The sequence below is a fragment of the Gopherus flavomarginatus genome, chromosome 5 (genome assembly GCF_025201925.1).
Source record: "Gopherus flavomarginatus isolate rGopFla2 chromosome 5, rGopFla2.mat.asm, whole genome shotgun sequence".
Taxonomy (NCBI): Eukaryota; Metazoa; Chordata; order Testudines; family Testudinidae; genus Gopherus; species Gopherus flavomarginatus.
The window spans coordinates 72142725-72170138 of NC_066621.1; the positions used below are offsets into that span (position 1 = coordinate 72142725).

The 27414-nt window shown below is 39.6% G+C and overlaps 1 protein-coding gene across 8 annotated transcripts in view; it reads right to left on the reverse strand.

The window, feature by feature from the left end:
- GAS2 (growth arrest specific 2) overlaps positions 1 to 27414 on the reverse strand; it is a 142857-nt gene that overhangs the window by 106285 nt on the left and 9158 nt on the right. For 4 of the 8 annotated variants that reach the window (XM_050955468.1, XM_050955466.1, XM_050955467.1 and 1 more), the window contains 3 exons: positions 20301 to 20331; positions 19888 to 20049; positions 8232 to 8356 (listed from right to left, as the gene is read on the reverse strand). In XM_050955468.1, coding sequence (XP_050811425.1) covers positions 8232 to 8356; positions 19888 to 20029 — 267 coding nt within the window. In that variant the 5' untranslated portion in view covers positions 20030 to 20049; positions 20301 to 20331. Of the gene's footprint in view, positions 1 to 8231; positions 8357 to 19887; positions 20050 to 20300; positions 20332 to 27414 lie in introns of those variants that run through there. The other 4 variants (XM_050955473.1, XM_050955470.1, XM_050955471.1 and 1 more) reach the window with 3 other exon arrangements.

A 27414-nucleotide genomic window follows, 5' to 3' on the forward strand; every position in this document is an offset into this window, starting at 1 on the left:
AGACAAAGAAAATCTGCATTTCAGCATACACAGGTGAAGAGAAATAGCATGAAGCCTCCCTCCTTCACCAGACTCCATGTGTCCTTGTTCTCAGCTAAAAATAACTTTAACTAGGGATTACTCTCATGAAAATGCTTTTCAAAGGGTGACTGAAATATTAAAATGTGGGGCAAAAGCACCCCAAGTTCCCTTTTCCTATCCATCGGTCTTTTTTCACCTAAGAAGGCAAAACAGCCAGCCATTGGGCTTTTGGGACCAGATCCTGGCCTGAGAGTTTGGTCAGCAAAGTTACTGGAAATGTGACAAGAAACTTCACCTTGAGACAAGTCTAGTTTGTGAAGTTTAGAAAGCATTTTATCTTCATTTTTCTTGTAATCGTTTCTGACTTTAATGCATCATTTCTTGTGCTCACTTAAAATCTCTTTCTTTGTTAGTGAATAAACTTGTTTTATTCTTTAATCAAAACTAATCTAGTGTTGTGAACTGTGTGGGTAACTCCATTTAAAGTGCCAAACTGTTGAATCTTGATCCCTTTAGAGGGGTGACAGACATATATCTGGACTGTTCGGGACAGGGCTGGATACTTTAGAACATGTTTTTTGGGGAAAATCTGGGACTGGCAGTATGTTGGGGTTACTCTGCATGTATCAATTCTAGACACGGATTGCAGTACCCTACTGAGCATGTTGGAAGCCAGAGTGTGGCTCGTGTTTGTTCACAAGTTGCTGGGATCAGAGCTGCTGGACTAGAGCTGTAGCTCTACACAGATAATCTGGGTGTGGCCTGCATGCGGTTTGGCTTTGTGTGAGGAAGCCAGATTAGCAAAGCACTGTGAGACACCCCATCTTGCAGAGCAGGTGGTGACACAGCCCCTCACTGGTCTGGACTGCACCCTAGAATGCCATAGTATCCCTCCATCTATAGTCAATCACAGACCTTCTCAAGCTGATGGGTGTGCTAGCCACCCTTCATTCCAGCTAAACAGAAGAAGTTATAGGGCAAGATAGCTAGAGACAATGCAAGCCACCACTTGAGGTATGAGGCCACATGAAAGGCCAAATCAGCAGCTAAGCCATGTGGACTGAGAGATTTCCCTGTGGACTGATTGCAAAGGAAGGAGCTGTGGCATTGATTGGTTATAGCTGTGTGTATATGCAGGGCTGGCTCTAGGTTTTTTGCCGCCCCAAGCAAAAAAATGTTTGGCTGCCCTCCACCCCAGCCCTGGGCTCCCCCTCCCCCCCGCACTCCCCTGCTGCCCCAGCCCTGGGCTCCCTGCTTCCCCTGCCCCCGCACCTGTGCCCTCGACAGCAGAGCCTGAAACTAACTTGGGTCTTCAGCCTTCTAATCATGTGCTTTAGCCATAAGGACATCCTTCCCCATTTGCACCCAGACACACATTGCCCTTTAATACATATTTTTAAAAAGGAGAACAGAGATTTTGAATTGTATAAATTTTCACCACTATATGAGCTCTACAAGCGACAACTGCTTAGCTTAGCTTCTCTGAGCTGTCAAAGAGGCACTCTTTAACATGAGATATATCCTCATGAGAGAGTTTAGTTAGGGCAAAATACTCTTCTCAAATTCACAATGTACACCTCTCATCTTCACTATAAAGTTCAACATGGATACTCTGCAGTCACTGGGCCAGGTCCTCAGCTGATACAAATCAGCAGAGCTCCACTGAAATCAATGTGGCTACATCAATTTACACCTGTTCAGGATCTGAGTCACTGTACATATTTTCCACTGCCACAAATGCAAGCTCTGGACTTGGAACAAGTGCACAAGTACGATAGAAACCTTCAATGTGATTAAAGGATGGACAGTGTGGACCAAAGAAGAGACTCATCCTGAAAATACAGACAATGATTGCAAATGTATTCACTATCTATGGGTCAAATTCTGAACACAGGGGCTGCATATGTCTGCATCCAAATGCTAAATTTGTTCTATTAATACAGTGGCTGAATTTCACTGCATATGTAGTCTAATCCTACAGAGTCATTTTAACTTGTCTCCCATTAGACTAAGAAGACACACTGGAAAGCCGTCTCCAATCCCCTCACCACAGGGACTTTAGGATTTTTGCATCTCGATCCACTATGAAGCTCAGGCCTACCTCTATTATTGGCCCAAATCAGAGCCAAAGGTGCAGACTCTCCTTGGGGGTGGGAGAGGAAGAGGGAAGATTTGGATTCAGACCCAGGATTCAGGCTTATATCTTAAAAAACAAAATATTTGAAGTCAAGCTAAGCTAGGATACCCCTTCAGCACGAGTCTGTATGAACCTCTGGAGACTGAAAAATATGTCTACTGAATGTTTTATTTGCTTTTATTTGCTATACAACCATTATGACCTTAATGGAATTCAATCATAATATAGCATAAATATACATCCAGCTTTAAGTACAGTGGGCAGAATATTATGTCCTGTATATTAAAATACTGATAACTATTAACACATTTTATTTAAGCTTACTTTAAAATCTTACAAGTTGCTTAAATCATTCCTAGCAAATGTGCGCTCAGTGCATACCACACATGCCTCGATGCTTTAAATTTGTTTGTACAGCTGTGAAATTCTCAAATTAACTATCTGTCAGGAAAAGTAAAATATTGCCTGGAGAGTTAGGAGATGAAATCTAAGTCAGTGGGAGAAAATTACAAAATGGCATCCTGCAATATGAATCACTTTTATGGAATTGCACTTGTTGTAATAAGAAGTTTCTGGGCAGCAAGTCATTAACTGCAACATGGGTAGTTTCAGACATTTACTACTGTACAAGTCTCTGGCATTTATTAACATCACTATCTCTTTATCTGCCAGTTTACTAAACCTGCAGGATTATGACTCATTTGAAATAGCAAACAGCACATATTATGCTTCTGAAAGAAAAATGCAGCCCCTCTTGCAGAATGCTTTCTACACTGACTGCACTCCGGGGTCTCCAGCAGTGCATGTGCAGACAAAGTTCCCATTAATGCCAGGAGGAGTTTTGACTGATTCAGCAGTGTATGATCAGACCTCTAATCAATATAGACCATGAACAGCATTTTTAAAAGCCCCTATGGGCCAAATTTTCAAAGATGCATAAAGACACACAAAGGCACTAACTAGGATTTTAAGGAGCACATAGGTACCTAATTCAAAAGGGGTGCTTTCAAAAATCCCAGTTGCCTTTCTGCATCTTTATGTGACTAAATACCTTAGAAAATCTGGCCCTGAATAATCATAATAATAATCAGCCTAAATCTATGGGGCTAAGGAATTAGGCTACTAAATAACTCATACATTTTTGAAAATTTGACCTTATATGCATAAGGGGCATGAAACTATATTTGACCTCAGAGAATTTCTTTCAGATTTGTCCCTCAGAGAGGCAGGATTTTGCTGTGCTTGCCTGTGGAAGTATCAGAGAATTCAGCCCCAGAAACCAGGGATCCCTCAAGACCCATGCAGAGCCTATGCTTTTATGCTGGCTTCTGGCTCCCTACTTCCCTTTCCAGCTTCTTGTTCAGCCAGGGAACTTCCAGCCCACTGCTTCTTCTGGAGGTACCCTAATACCACAGGGATGCTTCTATGTCACAGAGGGGGAAGCAATTTAATTAATGCTGTCAGGGTCCTCCAGGTTTGGAGAGAGGATAATGTTGTAGAAACAGCTCTGCCATTGGTTCACTCCCTCCTAATTCTTGCAGTCCCCCACCCACAAAGGCCGATTCTTGTGGGGCTCCTAAGTAGTTGAGGAAAAGGGAGGGGAACAATCCCATCAAAGCGATACTCCCCAAATTGCCCAATCATCCTGGATTTTTTTTACCCTCCTATAACTAAAAGCACCAGATTGTGATACTACCTTGCAGTAGGAATGGGGCTGCTTATGGTGTAAAGCATTACTCAGGCTCAATAAGGGTATCACAATCTGGCTCCGTGCAATTCCAATGAACAAATGAGCAATAACTTCCTTCGGTCATTCAGTGTATGCATTATCCATTTTAATGCGTTCCTAGATGCGTTACTGGACATGACACCAAAGGCAGACAACTAAGAGGCTTTTAGAAGGGCACTGGGCTTAGCAATGTACACCTGAGATAACAGGATGTATCTTTTCCCTTAAACTTGTAAAAATGAATTAAACCCAAAGTATTTTATGGAGCCTGAATTACCATTTGAGAAGCAGCTCACACAGAAGGGAGAGCTCCACGTTTGGAAGTAGTTTAAATTCTCTCTAGTCTTTAGGATTATGGCAGTACCTTGTGGGATTTTTCCATTATCTGACTCCCCTGGTCTCACCCTATACTGTCTGCCTCCCCCTCACTCAGCTTTGGCCTGGCTGCTGCCTCCAAACCAGTTATTCTGGCTGCCATTCCTTTTATATCCTTTTTTTTTTTAAGGATCTAAGTTCTTTCTCTATTTTAATAGAAGCTGGAGTGTCTAATAGACCTAGCTGCCAAAAATGTCATCTTCAAGGGGGTTGCTGGGTGAAAGCCTGTTATGTTTCTTTATTCCTATGCACTGAGTAACAACCTAATGGCTCCAGAATACCACATATATTATTAACATGGTATACAGTAATGATTCCAGAGAGTATTGTAGAATTCTTACTATGCTAAATTTCATACACTATGATTCTCAAATAAATTTCCTTGGCACCAAGAGTCAAATTTTCCAGTTGTGGAGTCTACTGCCTAGGACTGCTACATTAGGGAATTACAATATGAAAGGATAAACAGACCCCTAATAGTTTGTAATGACACACAGCATTACACTGTCATTTTTTTGAATTCTTATTATTCCAAATATGAAATATACATTGAGAAATAGCTTTGGACTGAGATTTTTCTATGTTATTTCAATTTGTTATACCAGTCTGACAAAGAAAATGATCTATAAATCTAAATAATTACAGTATAACAGATTGCCAAAGTTCTAATTGTCCTATTCTTTACCTGCTGCCATACTTACTCCAAAGAGTGAGTTCAGTGAATTTTGGCTCTTTTAGGGTCAGATTCTCACATGGTGTTAGTGTAAGCCCAGACTGTCACAGGATCTGAGGACGTGGCCCTACATTTTGATACATTTCCAGTTAATCTTTGCTAACATTATCTCTCTCTCCAAGCAACAGCAGATAACAAAGGTATGCGATAATACAGGGGTAGGCAACCTACGGCACGTGTGCCGAAGGCGGCATGCGAGCTGATTTTCATTGGCACTCACACTGACCAGGTTCTGGCCACTGGTCCAGGGGATTCTGCATTTTAATTTAATTTTAAATGAAGCTTCTTAAACATTTAAAAAACCTTATTTACTTTACATACAACAATAGGTTAGTTATATATTATAGTCTTATAGACAGAGACCTTCTAAAAACATTAAAATGTATTACTAGCACGCGAAACCTTAAATTAGAGTGAGTAAATGAAGACTCAGCACAACACTTCTGAAAGGTTGTTGACCCCTGTGATAATGTGATGATGCAGAAAATCAAAGTGCAGGTGTCCAACAGAATTGCATTGCTTGAGGTATTGATTTCATAAAATATTTGTTAAATTGTAACTACTGGCTAATTCATCTTGATTCAAAAACCTGTCTCATCTGCCTATTGAATTCCTCAATAGTCTATATAAAAAGTAGGAAAGGGGAGGAGAAAGCAAACACAGAATCATAGAAATGTAGCTCTAGAACGGACCTCAAGAGCTCATCTAGTCCATCCCTTCTGTGCCAACCTGTGCAAATGACTGACTTTCTGGCTCACCAAGAGACTTCAGAACTCTATAAAGGAGAGCTACCAATAGAAGTTCTAAATCAATATTTTAGGTGGACCACCGTAACTTGCATTAAACGTTCTTCTTTATTGTGATAAATAAACTGTGGTAAATAGAGGAGGTCACAGAATAGGAAAAACTTCCATAAAGTGTCTTCTTTGTCAAAAAATTCAAATTTGCAATTTTTTGGATCTGCCCTAGTGATTAATAATTGATAGAATTTAAGTAAAACTCATAGCTGCCAAATTTTGCACAGCCCCAGGTGTGACATTTTATGCAAACTATATGATAAACTAATCTGCATCTGGATTTGAAGATTTTAAGGCCAGAACAGACCACTTCAATCATCTTAATGTGATCTCTTGCACTCCACAGACCACAGAATTTCAACAAGTGGTTTCTTCATCAAGCCCATAAGTTCTGGTTGAGCAAGGGAATAAGTTTTACAAAGAAATCCAATCCTGATTTAAAGACTTCAAGTGATGGAAAATCTACCATATCCTAAAGTATGTAGTTCCAAAGGTTAGTTACTTCCACTATAAAAAATGTGCACCTTATTTCTAATCTGAATTTGTCTAGCTTCAGCTTCCAGCCATTGCATCTTGTTACGCCTTTGCTAGACTAAAGAGCTGTCTACTATCAGAAATATTTTCCCTATACAAATACTTATAGACTGAACTCTTAACTTTCTCTTTGTTACATTCTTTAGCCTCTCATTGTAAAGCATATTTTCAAGATTTCAGATCATTCCTATATATTTTCTGAATCATTCCTACATATTTTCTGAATCCTTGCCTATTTGTCAACATCCTTTTCAAAGTGTTGACACCAGAACCAATGCTATATAGAGAGGAAATAACACTTCCCTACTCCTACTCGATATTCCGTTGGTTATACATACACATCCCGAGCATTTGCTTTCTTAGCCTCTGCATCACACTGAGAACTCACGTTTAACTTATCTATCATGACGCCTACGTCCTTTTCTGAGTCACTGGTTTCCAAAATACAGTCCTACATTCTTGGTTCCTAGACAAATGGCTTTGCATTTAGCTGTAATAATGCATGTTTGTTCAAGAAATGAGATCTAGATCATTCTGTAGAGCTGTCCTGTCATCATTTATCATTGCACCAATTTCTGGGTCTTGTGTTTGTGAGTTTTGCTTATGTACAAACATCTGCATATGACCATAAACTTTAACTTATGGTCAACACATCCTGCCTCAGTCAGTGGCAAGTGACGGACAGGAACTGCAGAAAATCTGGCAGCTTGTGGCTAGTGTAGGTGGGAGTGATTCTGAGGAGCTGCTAGGATAGATGGCAGGTAAGCGCCAGACCGTGTCTGAGATGGATGAGTGCTGAACAAACTAAGGGTGTCTCAGGCTAGGTGGGTGCTGGAGGGAGTCTGGGATTGCTGAAGAGGAGGACGCAGGGAAAACTGGGATTCTCAGAGAGGACTGGAGGTCCACTTTTGGAGCGGTGGGGGGCTAGGAAAGCCTGTTTAGAGGTAATCTGGAGACTCAGAGGAGTTGGCTGGATTCATAGGGGAAAAGCCAGATGCTGGGATAGGTGACTGTCTGGTAGGATGCTGGGGATTCTGGTGCTAGTACTAGGCCCCTCACCTCTGCCCTATGACTGTCTTCTTCTCTTGGCAGCTCCTTCCCTGCTGTGATTCAGCATGGAGAGATAGATAGGCTACATGGCTGCCCGGCTTCAGGCAGAGTAAGCACTATAGTGATCACAGACGGCCTGTAACAGCAACTGCAGACATTCCTGCAGCCCAGATCCAATTGAATGTGTGGCAAATGTTACCAAAATTATTACACGTGAAGATGTGTAAGATGGAAAGAGCCAAGCTTGACTCTCAGAGCTTAGGCTTTGTTTTCAGGACTGGTGATTAAAAAAAAACATCTTTTTTTACTTGTACACTGAGTTCATTTGATAGGAAACTCACTGAAAGACAATGAACATGAAATCCCACTATGCCATTTTTACAAGGTTAAATTGAAGAGCAGAACCAGACTTTAGGATTGATCAAAAGTTTACTGAAGCAAACAGAAAGACTTTCATTGTCCCCAACGGTCTTTGAGGCAGTTCATTTAAGAACACATTTCAAAGCAACCTTTGCTGCTCTTCTGTGGCTTCCAGGCTGTTCGCTGAAGTTCTGCTGCAACAGAGTCTCTAATGGAATGTGCATTACATTGTCAAGGATACCAGCACAATTACTAAAATAGCTCATTTTTATGAAAGAATTGGCATATATGAAAAAGCACTCAGCATTTGGAGGAATGTACTCTGATTTTACTAGAGTTTTATTTTCTCATTTTTCAATGTGGAGTAGTGGTCCCAGGTTCCGAGGGCTAGAGCCTCCACAAACAAAACCTCTGAAACTCTCAAATACAATTAGATCCATGAAGTTACAGATCCCAAATGCTGATAGCGTATGTGATATGTTATCTAAGACTTACTTTGCCAGGCTTGTTTGCATCAAAACTGTTTTCTTTAAATTTCTCTTGTAGGGTCTCAGCTAGTCGACAGAGCAAGGCACCATTATCCAACTTCTCCATAAAAGTTTCTGCAGTTATCTCCCTACCTGAAAGGCAAGAAGAAAATTAACATGGCAAAAAAGGATGCCTGTGTCTACACAAGAAATGTAAATACTGGATTTGCAAGGAAAATCCATAAACCAAACCCCATTGAAGTCAATGGGAGTCTTTTCATTAACTTCAATGGGCTTAGAAACAAGCCCTAACTAAATAACTCACATTACACTGAGTTTTTATCATTTAGTGTTGCTGCTATTTTCCTGGCACTGACACACAATTTTTTGGATATATTTTTTTGGTTGGATAATTGGATGTTTTCTTTGGGATGGTATATTTTTAAACATTCATCTTGTCAAACAACACATTTTTGTAGAATGAGTCCAACTAATATGCCAGATTCTGTTAATCTTGTTTTACCATTTCTGAGTATATAGGACCACTTTTTTATTGTAGTGACAGTAAAAAGGTGCCAGATTGACAGCTCTGCAGCATAATGTCTTAAATTTATCCTCAGAACAAGTATACTGCAAGCTTCACTCTCACTCCTAGTAGTCCCCAGTTTAGAGATGAGAGGTTAATTTCTATTTCATTGTTAATTTAGGGTTTGATCCTGGAAGGCGCTGACGATTTTCTGTCAAAATTGTTTTTTGAAGGAAAGTGGAATTTGACAAAATGAATTTTGTCATTAAAGTAGTGTCTACTTTCCATGGAAAATTACCAATTTATCTGGTCTAAAAACTAAATGCTCATAAACAAAAATATTTTGATTTTGCTAATGCTGTCACATTGTTTCATGAAGACCGAAGTTTAGTTGCTTCATTTCCCCACGGCTCTCTACAGGCTGGGCTCCCTAGTAGATTATGTCTCACATGATACACTGCTTCCACTCTCCAAAACAGGACATCCTGGTGCACCATAGCAGAAGTAATCCAACCCGGGTGCCCAGCGTATAGATATGCTTGGAAGGATTAGACTTTTATCAGTAAGTGTCAGTAAACATGGATTTCACTATACACGGACAAAACGATAAAATATTTCCATTGATAGTAACTGAAATTTACAGATAGGCAAAGAAAGAAAATGCTGCTTGAAAACTTAAGAATTTCATTTAAGGATACTTAATTTTATATTTTAACATGTGTAGTTGACCATTTTGTTTTAACTGTTATAAAGTTATAAAACTTTTGAATCTCAATGCCTACTGTCATTAAATAATTATTTTCTGATACCCCCCCATAATTTCCTGCAAGTGTGAAAACTAGAAATAGATAAAAACAGTAAAATTATTTAAAATAATCAATATTACCAATCAAAATTATATAAAATATAAAAATTGAATTCTGCCATGCTTTGCAATAGAGGAGGGAATGAAGCAACTGAACTTCAGTACCAGGCAAATTAATTGGAACTATAGTAAAAAAAAAAAAAATCAAATATCAGACACAGGTGAGCACAATATGTTGGAGAAGGTCAACATGGCTTTTGTACAGGGAAATCATGCCTCACCAACACATTAGAATTCCTTGAGGGGTTCAACAAATGTGTGGACAAGTACGATCCAATGGATATAGTGTATGTGGGCTTTCAAAAAGCCTTTTGACAGGATCCCTCACCAATGGCTTTTAAGCAAAGTAGGCAATCACGGAATAAGAGGGAAGGACCTCTCTTCAATCAGTAACTGGTTAAAAGCTAGAAAACAAAGGGCAGGGATAAATAGTCAGTTTTCACAGTGGAGAGAGGTAAATAGCAGGGTCTCCCAAGGAAATGTACTGGGACCTGGGCTGTTCAACATATTCATAAATTATCTGGGAAAAGGGGTAGACGGTGAGATGGCATAGTTTGCAAACAATACTAAATTACTTGAGACAGTTACATCCATGTCTGACTGCGAAGAATTATGAAGGGATCTCACAAACCTGAGCGACTGGGCAAGAAAATGGCAGATGAAATTCAATATCGATAAACGCAAAGTAATGCACATGGGAAAACATAATCCCAGCTGTCCATACAAACTGGTGAGGACTATTTTAGCTGTTACCACTAAAGAAAGAGATCTTGGAGTCATTGTGGATAGTTCTCTGCAAACAGCTGCTCAATGTTCAATGACAGTTGAAAAAGCTAACAGAATATTAGTAATAAGACAAGAAATATCATGCCACTATATAATTCCATGGCATGTCCACACCCTGACTACTGAGTGCAGTTTTCATCTCCCCAACTCAAGAAAGATATATTTGAATTAGAAAAAGTACAGAGAAGGGCAACAAAAATGATAAAGGGTCTGGAACGACTTCCATCTGAGAAGAGATTAAAAAGACTGGGACTCTTCAGCTGAGAAAAGAGATGGTCTCTAAATTTATGAATGATGTGGAGAAAATGAATAAGGAAGGGTTATTTACCTCTTCACATAACAAGAGAACCAGGTCACCCAATGAAATTAATAGGCAGCAGGTTTAAAATATAAGGAAGTACTTCACACAACACATAGTCAACATTTGTTGCCAGTGATGGTGTGAAAGGCAAAAGTATAACTGGGTTCAAAAAAGAATTAGATGAATTCATGAAGGGTAGATCCACCAATGGCTATTAGCCCCATGCACTAGTTGTTCCTAAACCTCTGATTGCATATAATAATACAATGCAGTACATACAATAATAATCATTTTTAAAAACTTTCTCACACTGCCATTTAAAAAAGGAGAGAGGGGAGAAAAGAGAGAGGTTGGGATGTTTTGTTTTGAACCACATTCTCTTTTTAAAAAAAATAAATTCCTCTTTTTTTCTATCCCTTTAAAACAAAATAATTTTTTGAAATATTTCATTTTGTATTTTTTGTCCAAAAATATACAAACCAGACCAATTTTAATCAAATTTTAATTTACAAAAGCACAAAAATCAAAAGGATACTAGGATTTATCTGACCATGGCTTTGAAATTGTTGGAAAGGTTTTAGGTATTTTGACAATAATGTAACACCTTGAAGGAAAACAGTCCCCAGTGTTCTTCATTTTGCAGGCTAAAACCAGAGAGGAATAAAACAAGATCTTTAAAGCATGTGATTCTCAGATGCAACAATAGACTCACTTTTCTGGTTCAAGTTAAACTTGCTATTTCTGATACATTTATTCTTTCAAGAACATCTGTTTGACGTAAAACCTTTTTTTCCCTTCATTTTTTAGCCTTGATTCTCTCCACTGTAGATTTCATATTGTAGCCTCTAGTGTATATAATGACTTCTGCAGGTGGCAGAAGAGCAGTAGCAGCACTGCATCACAATGGAAGTCTGTGCATAACTGACATTATTTTAGTGGTGCATGCAGCTCTTCTGGAGCCAGGAATTAAATTAATAGCCCCAGACACAAAAAAGTCAGCATCCCAGTGCCTTAATACCTTCACCACCATGTTTGGCCTACATTTTCTATTGTTAATAATGAAAAATATTTTCCATTTTGTCCCTTCGGTCGAAGGTGCCGAAACGATCAGAAAGCTAATATAAAGAATGAACATATTAGAAACTGTTTTATTTTAAAAGGCAGTATTATATGTTAATATAGAACCCTACTGTAAGATACATACATTAATATCTTTAACTATAACTCAAGTTTTATTGTTTTAAATGCAAACTCTTTAGGATTTTCTATATAGGTAAAATAACCCTCATTTTAAATGCCTATGATGTCCTGTGATTTATGGATTTGGCTATTCTCTTGGCTGCTTTTATAAATCTGATTAAAGCAATAAGATTAAAATATATATTCCTTTTTAAACAGACGCAGAAAAAAATGCTTTCTATCTTCTCTTGCCATTTAACAATACAATTACATTAGCAGTTTGATTATTGCGTTTTTATATATTAAGCTGGAACATTTTAGTTCTGCTGCCTTTTATGAATGCTGAAAAATGAGTTTTACATTGAACATCTGTATTTAATGAAAAATATATTAGGTGTTAGCTTTCAGTTCACTGTATTTTATGGCCCCAAAAAGTGGCATTTCTTTGCTAAAAGAGACACCACGACATATTTAACAGTTGAAATCTATTGACTCAAATGAGAGTTATGTTCATAGCCTGAGAACAAAAAATGGCTTCATATATTTGGATAGAAAAAAAACATTAAACTCCATTTAAAAAATCTTTAAAAGAGCTATAATTACAAGAAAGCAATGTGTATATAGGATGGTAACAGCATAATCTATAGTAAAAACTAATGCTAGAAGCATGCAAACAGGAAAATAAGGTCTTCTTCAATATAGCAACCATTGCTTATCCAAGTCACCCCACTGATTTTAATGGGACTATCTGCATGAATTAGGATAGCTGCTTACATAAATAAAGGTTATTTAGATCAGGCCCCAGCTGAACTTACTGTCAAGAGATCCCAGTTTTCATGTGCAGACTTCTAAGAATTTCCTAAGACCCATTTGTGCAGTAAAGTCATGGGATTACTAAGAGAACCATTCAGACAGTTAAAAATCTCTTGAAGACATCTATATGTAACTATAGTGACCCATATATAGACCTGTTGAACCTATGAAATACACCAATAGAAGGATAGGCTTCCCCAGTAGATGCACACAGATGAACAGGGATTTTACTTCCCACAAGACCTCTTTTGCTCAAACTGAAGCAGATACTAGACTTAAAAACAGAACAGGAAGCAAAGCAAAAAAGACAATTTTACAACAGGCATACAGAACCATTGTTCAGGTTGACAAGAAGGTGATTAACTCGCTTCATAACAGATGATAAAAGCTGGAAGCCAGTGAGTTTTGGCTCCCACAAGAGACAAGTGATCTTATATTGTGAAAAGTCAGCAGCAGAGAAATAATCAATGTCTACTTGAAATGAAATACCTAAGACATCCCAAAGGCATATTGGGTCAGAAGGAAAAGAGGTGAAAACTCAAGGAACATGCAACAGAATGAGAATCATTCTGTGTCAGTGCCAGAAGAATCATTAGAGGCACCAATACTACCAGTGGCTTGATTTTCAGATGCCTACATCTCCAACTGACTGGAGCTGCAGGTGCTCAGCACTACTGAAAATCAGTCACAAACATCATGAAGGATGACAAGTCCGAGTAGCTAAAGTGAAAGTATAAAATGCCTAAAATGAAAGTAATGTTACCAACTAGAGCTAATCAACACATTTCTCAATCAAAATTTGAAATACTAAAATTTTCATCAACTTTACAAATTTTGAAATCTTTAAAACCAGCTCTCCTAGTAGCTGTGCTTTGAGAAAACCAACAAAAGACACACAAGGTTGTGATCAGATGTAACTGACTCAACAAATAATTGAGGGAAAAAATCTATTTCAAAGTTAAATATCCATAAAAGGGAATAAAGGGAGGCAGTAAGGAAAAAGAATGCAATGTTTCTGTATGAGAGTTGTATGCTAATGAGATTATGTAATAATAGTATGGCATGATTATACTAATCCTGTGTTAAGCATGTGACCATGCCCAGTGTGAAACAGAAGTTTCCAGAAGTTCAAGGAGAACTAAGCTCAGTGCTTGTGAAGTAGAAAAAATATGCTGAGCTTCCTCCCCTGATAAACCTAGCTCCTGGGTGCTTTATAAGCATTACAACAAACTCTCAAGCTAAAAAACTCAACACACCTACTCCACAGAGCTAATTGAACCTAACTCTTAAATCTAGTACTTCAGTGACCTCTAAACTGGACAGGGCTCAGAAGGGCTGCCACTTTGTACAGTAGGTCTCATTGTTATTAAACTCAGAAGAGGGGTGACAGGGCCAAAGCCAACTGTTCAGGAGTCTCTGCAAAGCCCTAGCCCATTAAATTTGATCTGTGGTCTTATGTGGCTTCAGATTTGGCAGCCTGGTTCAATCAGCCCTGAAAAGTGGGAATCAGAAGGTACTGAAGTTCCTATCAGGAGTAATGAGGCAATGGACATTACACTTTAAAAGAGATTAAGGCGTTGTCTTAACTACAGAGGTAAGTTGACCTAAGTCATGCTACTCTAGCTACGTGAATAACATAGCTGGAATCGACATAGCTTAGGTCGACTTAGTGCAGAGTCTTCACAGCACTAAGTCAACAGGAGACACTCTCTGGTCGACCTCCTTTACTCTTCTCGGAGAGCTGGAGTACCCGTGTTGACTGGAGAGTGCTCTGCCATCAATTTAGCAGATCTTCACTAGACCCGCTAATTCAATCCCTGATGCATCAATTGCATCAGGGTCAATCTCCCTAGTAGTGGAGACCAGCCCTAAGTAACTGCTGGAACATAGGCTAGCTTATAGCCAGTTTGGGAGTAAAACAAGTGAAGTATCCCTGTTTGGGACTTGACACACTGACTCTGCATTCCCAATATGCTATCTTTTCCAGTTATCCAGTGTAGAAGGCAGTGATTGTACAGAGGCCACGGCCCAGATCTTCAAAGACATTTAGGAGCCATTTATTTCAATGGGAGTTGGGCACCTAAATACTTTTGAGGATCTAGGAACACATCCTTCTTCAGCAAAGAACTTAGGTGCATGCTTAACTTAAAGCACATGGCAGTCCATTTCAAAAGAACTCAGCTCCAACTGAACAACCATGCTGGGTGCTGATCTCTTTTGAAAATCAGCCCCCTAATTTCACAATGGGAATTATTGGGTGCTGACTGTTTCTGAAAATTGGGCTTTTATTTAGATACCTAAACACAAGCTCTTTTGAAAACAAGGTCCTAAGCATGATTCTGAGAATTGGAAAAATCTTGCCCTTATTGTAGAGTACAGAATGATAATTATAAAGAAGGGAGGCGGGGAGTGGACTCTATTAAGAGAAAACAAAATATGGGAATAAATTTAAAAGCCACTAAATAAAAAATAAACAAACACAAAGAGCTGAGAGTATACATCCATGTCAGAGCTAAAAATATTTTCCAAATAGGGCTGAAAGAGACCATCTAGTTCATCCCCCACACTGGGGCAGAACTAAATATAACTAAACCATCTCTGTATCTAAGCCTGTTTTTTAAAAATTTCCAGTGATGGGGATTCCACAGCCTGCCTACATAATCTGTTCCAGTGCTGAACTGCCCTTATAGTTAGAAAGTTTCTCCTAATATCTAAGCTAAATCTCCTTTGCTATAAATTATGCCAATTACTTTTTGTCCTACATCCACTGGACATGGAGAACAATTGATTACGGTCCTCATCACAACAGCCCTTATCATAATTTGAAGACTGATGTTGCCCCACAGCCTTTCTTTCTCTAGACTTAACATGCCCAATTCTTTCAATCTTTCTTTATGGGTCACATTTTCTAAATCTCTTATTTTTGGTGCTCTCCTCTGCACTCTCTCCTATTTGTCCACATCTTTCTTGAAGTGCGCTGCCAAAAACTGGCCACGGTACTCCAGCTGAGGCTCACCTGTGTAAAACAATTACATCCAGTGCCTTATACAAGACATTCCTGTTAATGCATCCCAGAATGACATTTGCCTGTTTTTGCAAGTGCATTGCATTATTGACTCATTCGATTTATAATCTCAGATCCTTCTCTGTAGTACCGCTGCCTAGCCAAGTTTTTCATGTTATTCTTCATGCTGAATCAAAGCAAAGGGACATTGTTTTAACTCTTCAGAGTTAATGGGGGATAGGGGGTCAAAGAACGACTGACCAAAAAACTAAAAAACAAAAACAAAAAACCACCATACACAGCAATAGTACACATCTCAGTCTTCTCTGAGCTCCTCATCTATTTCAAATCACAAATTCAAGTTGCATTGCCCAGCTCTCCTGAATCTATTGTCCAAACCTCTATTTACATTCACAGTCTCAGCCAGTACATTGTCATGGTTTTCAGTTTGTAATTCTGAGCTTAAATCATAGAAGCTGGAAGCAAAACTACTGTCACCTTTATTTCCACTGATCAGTATTTGCCTCTGCAAATGAAACTCCAGGGATACACCTGCCCCATTCAGTAAATAGATTCAGACCGTACTCTTCGCAAAAGAAGATATTTTATGTATTTGTAAAACTCTATACAGTAGAACCTCCGAGTAATGAACACCATAGTTACAAACTGACCAGTTAACCACACACCTCATTTGGAACTGGAAGTACACAATCAGGCAGCAGCAGAGACCAAAAAAAAAAAAAAGGCAAATACAATATAGTACTGTGTTAAACATAAACTACTACAAAAATAAGGAAAAGTAGCATTTTTCTTCTGCATAGTAAAGTTTCAAAACTTTTTAAAGAACCATAAGGTTTTGTTCAGAGTTACGAACCATTCCAGAGGTGTTCATAACTCTGAGGTTCTACTGTATTGCTGTAAGTCCAAGTGTGTCTGACTTCCTGTCTGCCTGACTGTCGTGCAGCTTAAGTGGCGTGCAATGTAAATTAATAAACAACAGCTAAGTGAAACAAAAGTGTGTCCTGATTCAGCAAAAACAACAATGCATAGTCAATTAAGAAACTTGTTTTTAAAAACATGGGCCAAGTCTCCTGTCTTGTGAAGATATGCGGTAACTCCCTTGAAACCAAAACTTGCATAAGTGAGAGGATCCATTTGTAAAAAGTAGTGGGAGAATGAAACTGCTGGAAACTGTATGCTGCATAACTAAAACAAAACTGCACTTATTTAGGTTAGCACAGCACTGTGAAGGGTCGCAGTTTGACATGCATTTGAAAATAAGATTTTTAATTATATTTGGCATTTCAGACCCTCCTGCTGATGCCACTTTCTTGCTGAAAAGTGACCTCATTCATGATCTTGTCAGTGTGAGACCTATGTGTTACTGACTGTAAGCAGTTTCCATTTTGCTTCATTAGCGATTAGTAGTACTTTCCTGTTTAATGTTTAAGCAGAGTGTTCAATGTTTAAACCATGAAGAGCTTCTTGTGACTTTAAATGTTATTAAAATAGAAAAAGAGAGCTGTCTAGTGATTAAGCGAGGGTTAGGCATCAAGATTCTCACCTCTATGGCTGACTTGGGCAATTCTATATTTACAGTGCCCATTAACTTCAATGGGAGTTCCATGCACAGAAGGCTTGTAGAATCAGCCCCTTCTTTTGTGACCTTGTTCAGACATTTCAGTTTGCTGTGCCTCACTTTCCCCATCTCTAAAATTGGTGTTAAGAGCTGTTGTAAAAAGCTACACAATAGACACTTAGAAAGCAGAACAAGAAGAAATGTTATTGTTCCTATAAAACAGAGGAATTATGTTGCATATTCTTGAAGACCATGTACTGACATCTTTTCTATTAACTGTTAACATGTGTACAGACATTTCTCCTAACAATGATATTTACCTTCTTTGCAGGTAATATTGTGAGGTGAATTGCAAGTAATATTTTGAGGTGAATTTTTATAAAAGCCTTTAACATGCTCATTTGAAAAAGCACTATATATATACAGTGGTTTATGTGAAATTGTCACTGAGAAGGTTCAAATCACAGAATCAAAGAAGTGTAGGACTGGAAGGGACCTTGAGAGGTCATCTAGCCCAAACCCCTTCACTCAAAGCAGTACTATGTAATAACTAGACCATTCCTGATAGGTTTTATTTCTAACCTGTTCTTAAAAACCTCCCATGACAGATTCCACAACCTCCCTAGGCAACTTGTTTCAGTGCTTAACTACCTTGACAGTTAAGAAGTTTTTCCTAATGTCCTATCAAAACCTCCCATGCAGCAATTTAAGCCCCTTATTTCTTGTCTATCCTCAGAGGTTAATGAGAACAATGTTTCACCCTCCTCCTTTATATACTTAAAAACTGTTATGCCCCCCTTCAATCTTCTCTTCTCCAGACTAAACAAACCCAGTTTTTTCAGTCTTTCCTCATAGTCATTCTAGACCTTTAATCATTTTTGTTATTCTTCTCTGGACTTTCTCCAATTTGTCCACATCTTTCCTGAAATGTGGCTCCCAGAACTGAACATAATACTCCAGCTAAGATCTTATCACTGCAGAGTAGAGAGGAAGAATTACTTTCTGTGTCTTGCTTACAACACTGCTGTTAATACACCTCAGAATGGAGGTTTGCATTTTCTGCGATAGAGTTGCACTGTTGACTCATATTTAGCGTGTGATCCACTATAATTCCCATATCCTTTTCCACGGTACTCCTTCCTAGGCAGTCATTTCCCATTTTGTATGTGTGCAATTGATTGTTCCTTCCTCAATGGAGTTCTTGGCATTTGTCCTCATTGAATTTCATCCCATTTACTTCAGACCATTTCTCCAGTTTGTTCAGATCATTTTGAATTTTAATCCTATCCTCCAAAGCATGTGCAAATCCTCCCATCTTAATATCATCTGAGAACTTTATAAGTGTACTCTCTATGCCACTATCTAAATCACTGATGAAGATACTGAACAGAACTGGACCCAGGACCAATCCCTGCAGGACTCCACTAGATATGCCCTTCCAGCTTGACTGTGAACCACTGATAAATACTCTCTGAGAATGGTTTTCCAATTAGTTACGCACCCTCCTTACAATAACTCCATCTAGGTTGTATTTCTCTAGTTTGTTTATGAGAGCAACTTATAACCCACTGAAGAACAGAGACTAGAATGGAAGTTATAACTTACCCTTACAGTGCTTACTATCACAACTACTAAAATACGGATGCCCCTTTGGCACCTGAAGGGTTAGCTAATAGTTGAAACCTTGACAAGATTTTTCAGTTAGGAGGAGAAACAAATTATATGATTCAAGTACTTCTTTGACTGAGCTTGTTTATTTACAACAAGGAATATACATAAAGTCCTGTTTCCCTGAACAGAGTAGAAACAGGAGGCATTTTCCTGACTCACAAATTACAAGTCTCTTTCTCCAGCAGCTCCTGTGCCCCATAGAGATCTGTCTTTGCTCCCGCTTAGGGCTATGCTCACCACTTCTCTCACTGTCTGCTCACTTTCTGCCTATCATACCCATGGAAACACACAGCTCCAACCAGGCAATACCTCAGATCTCATATTTGCAATCAGTTCCCAGGAAAACCTCTTGGCTCACCTGGCTTAGCTCTGATTGGCTTTATCATACAATGCTTTGCCTTGGGAGGCAAATTCTTATACTTTAGCTATCAATACACAAAGGGACATTTAAATGCTCCTTCCATTTAGCCTGAATGAAAAGTCACCCATCAATTTTAACCAGGTCTGAAATTGATGTCAAGATCAAAGAAATGATTGACGGCAGCCATTAACCTCTTTCATTGTAACAACAAGAATACTGAAACACACAAAGACATAATTCAAATAAATGTCCATTTTTCTGTTTCAATATTCAAATGTTTCAAGGACCAACAGTTACCAGGTGAAGAACAATGTTTACCTAGCTAGTTGCTTGATAAATAATGTGAATGCGTACCTCTTATAAGAAAGTCTTTCTGACCTTGCTGATGGCTGCATGCATTACTCAGAGGGAGCCAGTTAATTGGAACTAATTATTTGGAAGGGAAAATAGTCTGGAGAACCACTTTTCCAGTTGAACTAGAGGCCAAAAGTTAACATATTAACAAGTGCAATTTGTCAATAATTGTATTTTAAATATGTGTGTGTGCTCATGCATGCATACATACATACATACATATATAACTATATAAATATTCTTACCCAGTAGGTTTGTGAGCCACAGCGCTAGATCCTCTTTCATTGGTAATAAGTTGGCCTCATGTCTGCTGGCCAGCCACTGGCTGTACTGATGCATATCAGAAAGGCCAGGTCCTCGTGCCGTTGGGCTCAGAGCACTGCACATTGTTTATCCACTTGTAATACCTGTTTTTTTAAAAAAGTACCTCATTATACTATATAAGGCCAGAAGCTTTTTTTTTTTTTTTTTTTTTTTTTTTTTTAAGTTTATTGACGGTGCTTGAAACGAACTATGATCTTGGGATGCAAGATGTCAGAAAAAGCTATATAGGTCTAACACATGGAAACAACATACACGATGAAAGTCTTTTTTTGCTAATGGAACATTTTGCTGGTAATTTAATCATATAGATAATGTCTGTTTTATTGGTACTCACCTGGTACACATGTTCCCAACAATCCACTACTCTGCAAAGAATAATTAAAACCAAATCAAAATAAACATTTTGAGATACAGACCTAACAATTCATTAGGACCTGATCCAATGCCCATGGAGAGCTTCAGTGGGCTTTGGATTAGGCCCTAGAACAGCGTATAAGTATGGGAGTTCTGCAACTACAACAAACCATTAACAGTACTAAATAGATACTCATTCCACCAAATGAAATCAGTCAGTTCCACAGATTCATTGTCATAAAAAAATACAAAGAATCCTTTATATAAAGAATATTATTTAATTTACTGTATTATTCTACAAAAAATATACAAGGCATGGCAGTCCTGGAGGATGGAGTTTATCCACAAAACAGATACAGTAGCAGTGCAAGCTTCCGACTTCACCGTCCCGACACAAATGCTAATGGGTCTCAGTTCTGAACTATGGAAACCACCTCTAGAGGTGAGAGAGTACTTCATTTTCCCATTCAATATTTTATTCCTTATTTAATTTTTAAAATCATTTCCATAGCCAGAGGTGTAAAGTGCCCACTGGAATTGTAGTTCTACTAGTGAAGGTCAAATTCTGCCATCTGCTGCATGGGTGTGCTCAGGAAAGAGGGTGTCAGACTCTTCCTGTCCCTGTGAAGCATAGTAGGGTTTCAGCCTAATGCTTAAGAGAGTGCCAAGTTAGGGGACTGGCTACTGTCCCAGCTGGCACACCATGGCTCCTAACAAGCACAGTCAGGACCTGGTCAGCCAGCTCATATGCTGCATTGTGCAAGGGGCATTAGGTAGGGTTCTCACTGTTCTTTTCCAAAGGATCAGGAAGATGCTTATTTACCCTGGCTATTCTGTGCCATTGTGACCTGCACTTGTAAGGTGATTGCAGGGCAGGATGCACTGCTGATGGCTGTTTCCTTCTGCCCCGTGCACAGTGCCTAGAAGTCATGAGTCAACCCATATGTAACAGTGACTTTAAAAACAGGGAAGAACAACTTGCTATCCTATGACAGTGGTCAGTGTGTTAGGGATGGCAAACATAATATAGTGGAACCCTGATTTTATGAACATTGATCTTATGAACGACCTGTTATATGAACCATTTTTCTGCCAATGATGGCACGTCTTTCTGATGCCATATGTGACTTCAATCCGTCAGCCAATTTTCAAGCAGCTCCACAGATTTGAAAAGACAGATTTGGTGGCAAAGAGGAGATATGGATCTCTTGAAGAAAAATCAGGCATGCATTTGTTACCATTCATTAGGTACACAATTATTTAACAATGAATAAATTAACATATGCATTGTATCTACTGTAATTTTGAGATATTCAATTTTATTAACTTCTGGATTTTATTAACTCAATATCAAATTACCGTATATACTCGATCATAAACCAGTTTGATTATAAGCCGACCCCCCCAAGATTGATAAGTAAAAATGGAAAAATTTTATAACTCGTTCATAAGCTGACCCTATAATTCAGGGATCAGCAAACTTTGGCTCCCAGGCCATCAGGATAAGCCGCCGGTGGGCTGAGATGGTCTGTTTACCTCGAGCGTCCACAGGCACAGATGTAAACCTAGGTAAACAAAGTGTCCCGGCGTGCCAACTGCTAACCCTGATGGGCCAGGACAGCAACTGGTGGGGAAATTTTTTTGGGGGGGAGAAGCTGGGAGTCAGGGGAGTAACCCCTATGATCACCTCCCACATGACCCCACCCCTACCCCGGGACCCCCACACTCTTCCCATCCCATCCCTTCAGGATGTCTCTGATCTGGCTGGAGCTACTCCAGCAGACTGGACAGCGCAGCTGCAGCCGGAGGGCAAGACCAGGCGGCATGGCCACAGCGTGTTCCAGTGGGCTGGGCCATGCTCCCCTCAAGGTAAAAGTAAGTTTTTGAATTATCATTAGAACTTAGATGTACGTTGGTAAGAGACAAAAATTACAAATAATGGGCCTGATCTTGAATTGCTTGTGCAACAAAAACTCCTTTGCAAGTCACGGGACATTGGAGTGAAAAAGGTATGCAATTAAAGTGCAGCTCTGCTCTGAAAATTGACTATGTAAAAATGGCTTCATGGTTTTATAGTTTTTTGGTTAAAGACATCCAGGTCAAATCTGCTCATTTTTCTCAGGCAAACAGCAAAAGATTTTTCAAGCTGTCAGCTCCGCAAACTCAGCCTGGAATCTGAGTCTCCAAGTGGGTTCTTTCTGGCCCATACATCAAAACCAATAAATATTCCACAATCAGAACTTATTTCAAAGCTTTTCTATGTCATTCATCACCACAGTAGCTGAGTGCCTCAAAACTCTACAGTGAAACAGGGAGGTATTATCATCACCATTTCACAGCTAGGGGAACTGAGACTCAAAGAGGTTAAGCGACTTGTCCAAATTGTCACAGGGATTCTATGACAGTCAGTATTAAAATCTTCTCTACCTCCTTCCTCTCCAGAAGTTATAAAGGAGTCAAAACGTTCTTCTCCTGCAGTTAATAATTAGGTTGATGTGTGAGCCAGAATGTAATCCAGGTCACTCTCCCATAGCTGTTTTTATGGGGGAATAGTAGCAAAAACTTATCTTACTCATTCAAATAAATACATATGACTCAAGATGCACAAGGGAAGCAAAGTAAAAGGTACCATTTTTGCACAGTCACTTTTTAGGTTTCTAGATAATACTTTAAGATGATAATCTTTTTATTTCATTTATTCTCTGATACATTCATTGGAAAATCTAGAAACTGCATCATTGCTCTGGAAGAAATAAAAAGACACTGTGCTTTAGGATTCTCCTTGGGAGCAAGCTGCCTTTCTGCATCCAAGGACACACATATGGTGAAATGTTCCCCACCAAGGAGTTCCACCAATAAATGTTGAAACTGTAGTGTGGCTGTGATACTGCTGCCACTGTGGTTATTTCTACACTGTAATTAAAAGCCTACATCTGGCCCATGCCAGCTGACATAGGCTCACAGGGCTCAGGTTAAGGGACTGTTTAACTGCGGTATAGACATTAGGGCTTGGGTTAGTATCCAAGCTCTAAGACCCTGAGAGGTAGGAGGATCCCAAAGCTTGGGTTGCAGCCCAAGCCCAAATGTCCACATTGTAATTAAACAGTCCATTAACCCGAGCCCCCTGATCCTGAGTCAGCAAGCATGGGCCAGCTGTGGGTGTAGTGTAGACATACCATGTTTGACTTTTGGTGGTACTGGGGCTGCTCCAACCTAATTCTGTAGGCTGCATTATACATGACTGCCACTAGGGGGTTTCTGGAGGCACACACAACAGGGAATATGGAATTAGTGCAAAAAAACAGACAAAGGACAGCATTGTCTGCACATGTTCCCTGCAGACCCAAGAGCATATGGGCTTCTGCCAGCAGAAGGAGGCACAGAGCATGGAGTTCAAGCATACATGTTGCTGTTTCAGTTCAGACTCACAGTACAGGGCTGTTTGCACACACTCCCTGCTGGCCTAGTTCTTCCATTTTCCAGACCCAGCAACGAATAAAAGATGGGGAGGGTTCTGAGCAGAAGGAACTTTTGAGCCCGGTGGTGATGGGACTTAAGGTTGCCAACTCTGACTGCAGCTATTCCAGAAGTTTTTCCCCAACATGAGGTAATGTCATTTTCTTAAAATATCCTATTAAAATCTCCCGATTCCTTTCAACAGTCACCAGGAGATTGATGCTGATTCTGGGAGACTCCAGGCCAATCCTGGAGGGTTGGCAACCCTAATGAGAGAGGGGAATAGTACTGATCATGGAGGTCTGGGTGTGTAGGGCGGTAACTGGTGGGAGAAGATTCACACTCAAGGGAATGTTTCTGAACGATAGTGAGTTTAGGTAGAAAGATGAGGGGGTCTCAGTATGTAAAGGGTGAGGGTGGCTCTTCTGAGCAGTTAGGGGTTGAAAGGACCTGGGCAGGGGAAGGGTTCCAAGCCAGGAGTGGGACACATTGAGATGTTATGGTTGAGTTCAGGTGGAATCAAATCAACTGGTGAATGGGGTGTAGGTGAATTGGTGGTGTGTGCATGTGAAGGGGGGGATTGTAGGGGAACAGCTAGACTGGCAGGGGTGAGGCTAGGATGAGGAAAGAACAGTGAAACAATCACAGATGGATAAATACTATATCCACTGCCTTTTGTAAAGTTTCACTATTTCTCTTCCTAAAAGGGAAGGAGGGTTTCCCTTTTTTTCCCAGTTCTCCACCAACCTGTCTTATCCCCCACAGCTAACCACTTCCCTTTGACACCCATGACCACTTTGAGAATAATATCAGCCTAAAAGACAAGGCTGAAGATTGGTAGGTTTGACCCTGTGCTTTCAAGTTGTCAGTACCAGTGGCAGTTGTGGAATTCTTTATTGTTTTTTGGGTTGGTTTTTTTGTGCTGATACTGACCTTCCTCATATTAAATCTGGGAAGTTCATCCAAACTGAATTTAACGCTCCACCGTGACTGTGTGATTAAAATATCTGGCTTCCACTTAAACACTTGTCTCAGTTCATTTGATTAGAATTACCAGCCCAAATGTTGCCTAGTATCATTTCTCTACACATTGGTTAGGATTTTCAAAGAAGCCTAAGGGAGACAGACACCCAAATCCTACTGAAAGTCAATGGGAGTTGAGCACCTAGCTCTTGTTGAAAATCCCAGCCATAACCAAGGCTGGATCCTGCAGTCTTTGCTCAGGGGAAATGAACTTTCTGTATTTTGATCCACATTCCCATAGTATCTGAAAATCTCACAATCTTTAACGTATTTATGTAGTGAGATAGGGAAGTACTGTTATCCCAAGTTTACAGAGAAGAAACTCAAACACAGAGAAATGTAGGGTACATCTACACTGTGAGAAAAGATCCACGGCATGGACACAGCTGACCTGGGTTAGCTGACTCGGGCTCATGGCACTATAAAATTGCAGTGTGGGCATTTGGGCTCGGGCTGGAGACCAGGCTTTGGTATCTTCCCCCCATGACAGGTCTCAGAGCCAAGACTCCAGTCCCAACCCAAACATCTACACTGCAATTTTTAGCTCCACAAGGCAAACACTCTTAGTCCAAGTTAGTTAACCCTGGCTGCAGGTTTTTTGTTACAGAATAGACATGCCCTAAGTGACATTCCTAATGTCACACATTCAGTCTGTGGCACAGCAGGGAACTAAATCCTAACCCCTAAGTCAGTCTAGCACTGGCTCATCCCTCCCCTCATTGAAATCATTAAGGATTCTACAGTCTAGCCTTAAGTTACTAGCATTTTGCCCCCAAACATTATTGTATGTCAACCATAAGGCCATTTATATAACATCAGCTATAGCAAAGCATTAATATCAATTTGTATAAATGCAAGTAGAATTTCTCTTGTTATGGAATCTGTCAGCTTTTCCACAAGAAATTATCACCAGACACGCATAAGAATTTAAAAAACTTACCACTAAAATGCCTTGCTCCTCAAGAAACAAATTTCGTCCACTACTCTTCTGAAAGTGACATAAGCTAAGACAGAACGTTACTTACATTCTGTTTGTTGCAAGTCATATTTATGCAGTGCAATCCTTTTTTTCCCCCACCTCTTTGACAGCCATAAGGCATCTCAAATTCTTAGGCTCATTGTCTAGGTAAAGAATTCAGTTCAGGATAGTTTACAGTACACCTAATGACACATAACAGTTTCAACAAGTTAGAAAGTTACATTCCTCCTTGTTTGCTCCCACCAAACAGTGAAGTTTTTATTTTGCTTTACAGTAGCACATTTAGTTTTTTGTGTACTGTAACTCAACTGAGTGTGTTGCCAGCAGTGTAATTTAAACTATCTGCTGATGTTCATCAGTGATCATCAGGTGTAAGCCATAGAGTCAATTAAGCAATTTTCTGTTATTCTTCTGGCTTTTTGTTGGGAATAATTATTACTGCAGAAAGCACCAAGAATACTACACATTGTTTATTAAAAAGCATAGATGAGTAGAAGAGAGAACAGAGAGGAGAGATGGTCCAGTGGCCCAGGCCTACCCTAGAACTCTGCAGATGTTTGTTCAATTCCCTGCTCCACTACAGACTTCTATAACCTTGAGCAAGTCACTTGGGCCTAGATTCTCAGAGGTATTAAGGCACCTCACTCATTCATTTCAATGAATTCATTTCCTTTGAGGATCTAGGCCTTAGGTCCCCACCTATAAAATGGGGATAACAGCACTTCTCTTTGCCACAGGGGCACTGTGAGGTGCTCAGACTCTAGGGTAATGAGGGATGTGTAAGTATCAAAAATAGGGAAATAGTAATGGGGTATAGCACCTTTCACCTCTTACCAATACAAATCAGCACAGGTAAGCAATGACTGAAAGTTGTTACCAGCTGAAGGCTATTCAGTGGCCTTCATGAAATGAATTGTGTTATCTTGGTCCATTTCGTACTGGATGGGCATTCACATCAAACCCTGTGTCTGCAATTTCAGCAGAGTAAGGGGCTGAACAGGTGCATAGCCCAAATTCTTTTCTCACTGGTCGAGTTTGTCCTTCCGGGTCAAAGATGAGGCAGAGTATTGCAGCAGTATGGTAAACCTTTTTCTGTGGCTACCAGTGCACTACTTGCTCTGTGGATTAATAGAAGTTTTCAGTATCTAGGACTGCAAAAATCAGAACCATTCAGGAGATTTGTGTTAGGATATTAAAACCACACTCACACCAAGATTTTAAAAAGGTGTTTGGCAAATGAAGTATTTTGACAAGCCAAATAGAGACTGTGTTCAGTACTCTAATCCAATTCATTCCTGGTGCTAGGGCCTACCACAAGTTTCTCTACACCACTTAAGCCTAGCATGAAGCTGTATGGGTATGCTGAACAGCAGAACGAGGTAACTGTGTACCTGCTACATGTCGTGGAACTAGTATCTGTGCTGGCCTAGATTCAGAGATTCCACGGTCACAACGGACCATTGTGATCATCTAGTCTGGCCTCCGGTATAACAAGGCCATACAACTTCCCCAGAATTATTGCTAGAGTATATCTTTTAGAAAAACATCCAATCTTGATTTAAAAATTGTCAGTGATGGAGAATCTACCACAACCCTTGACACATTGTTCCACTGGTTCATTACCTTCACTGTTAAA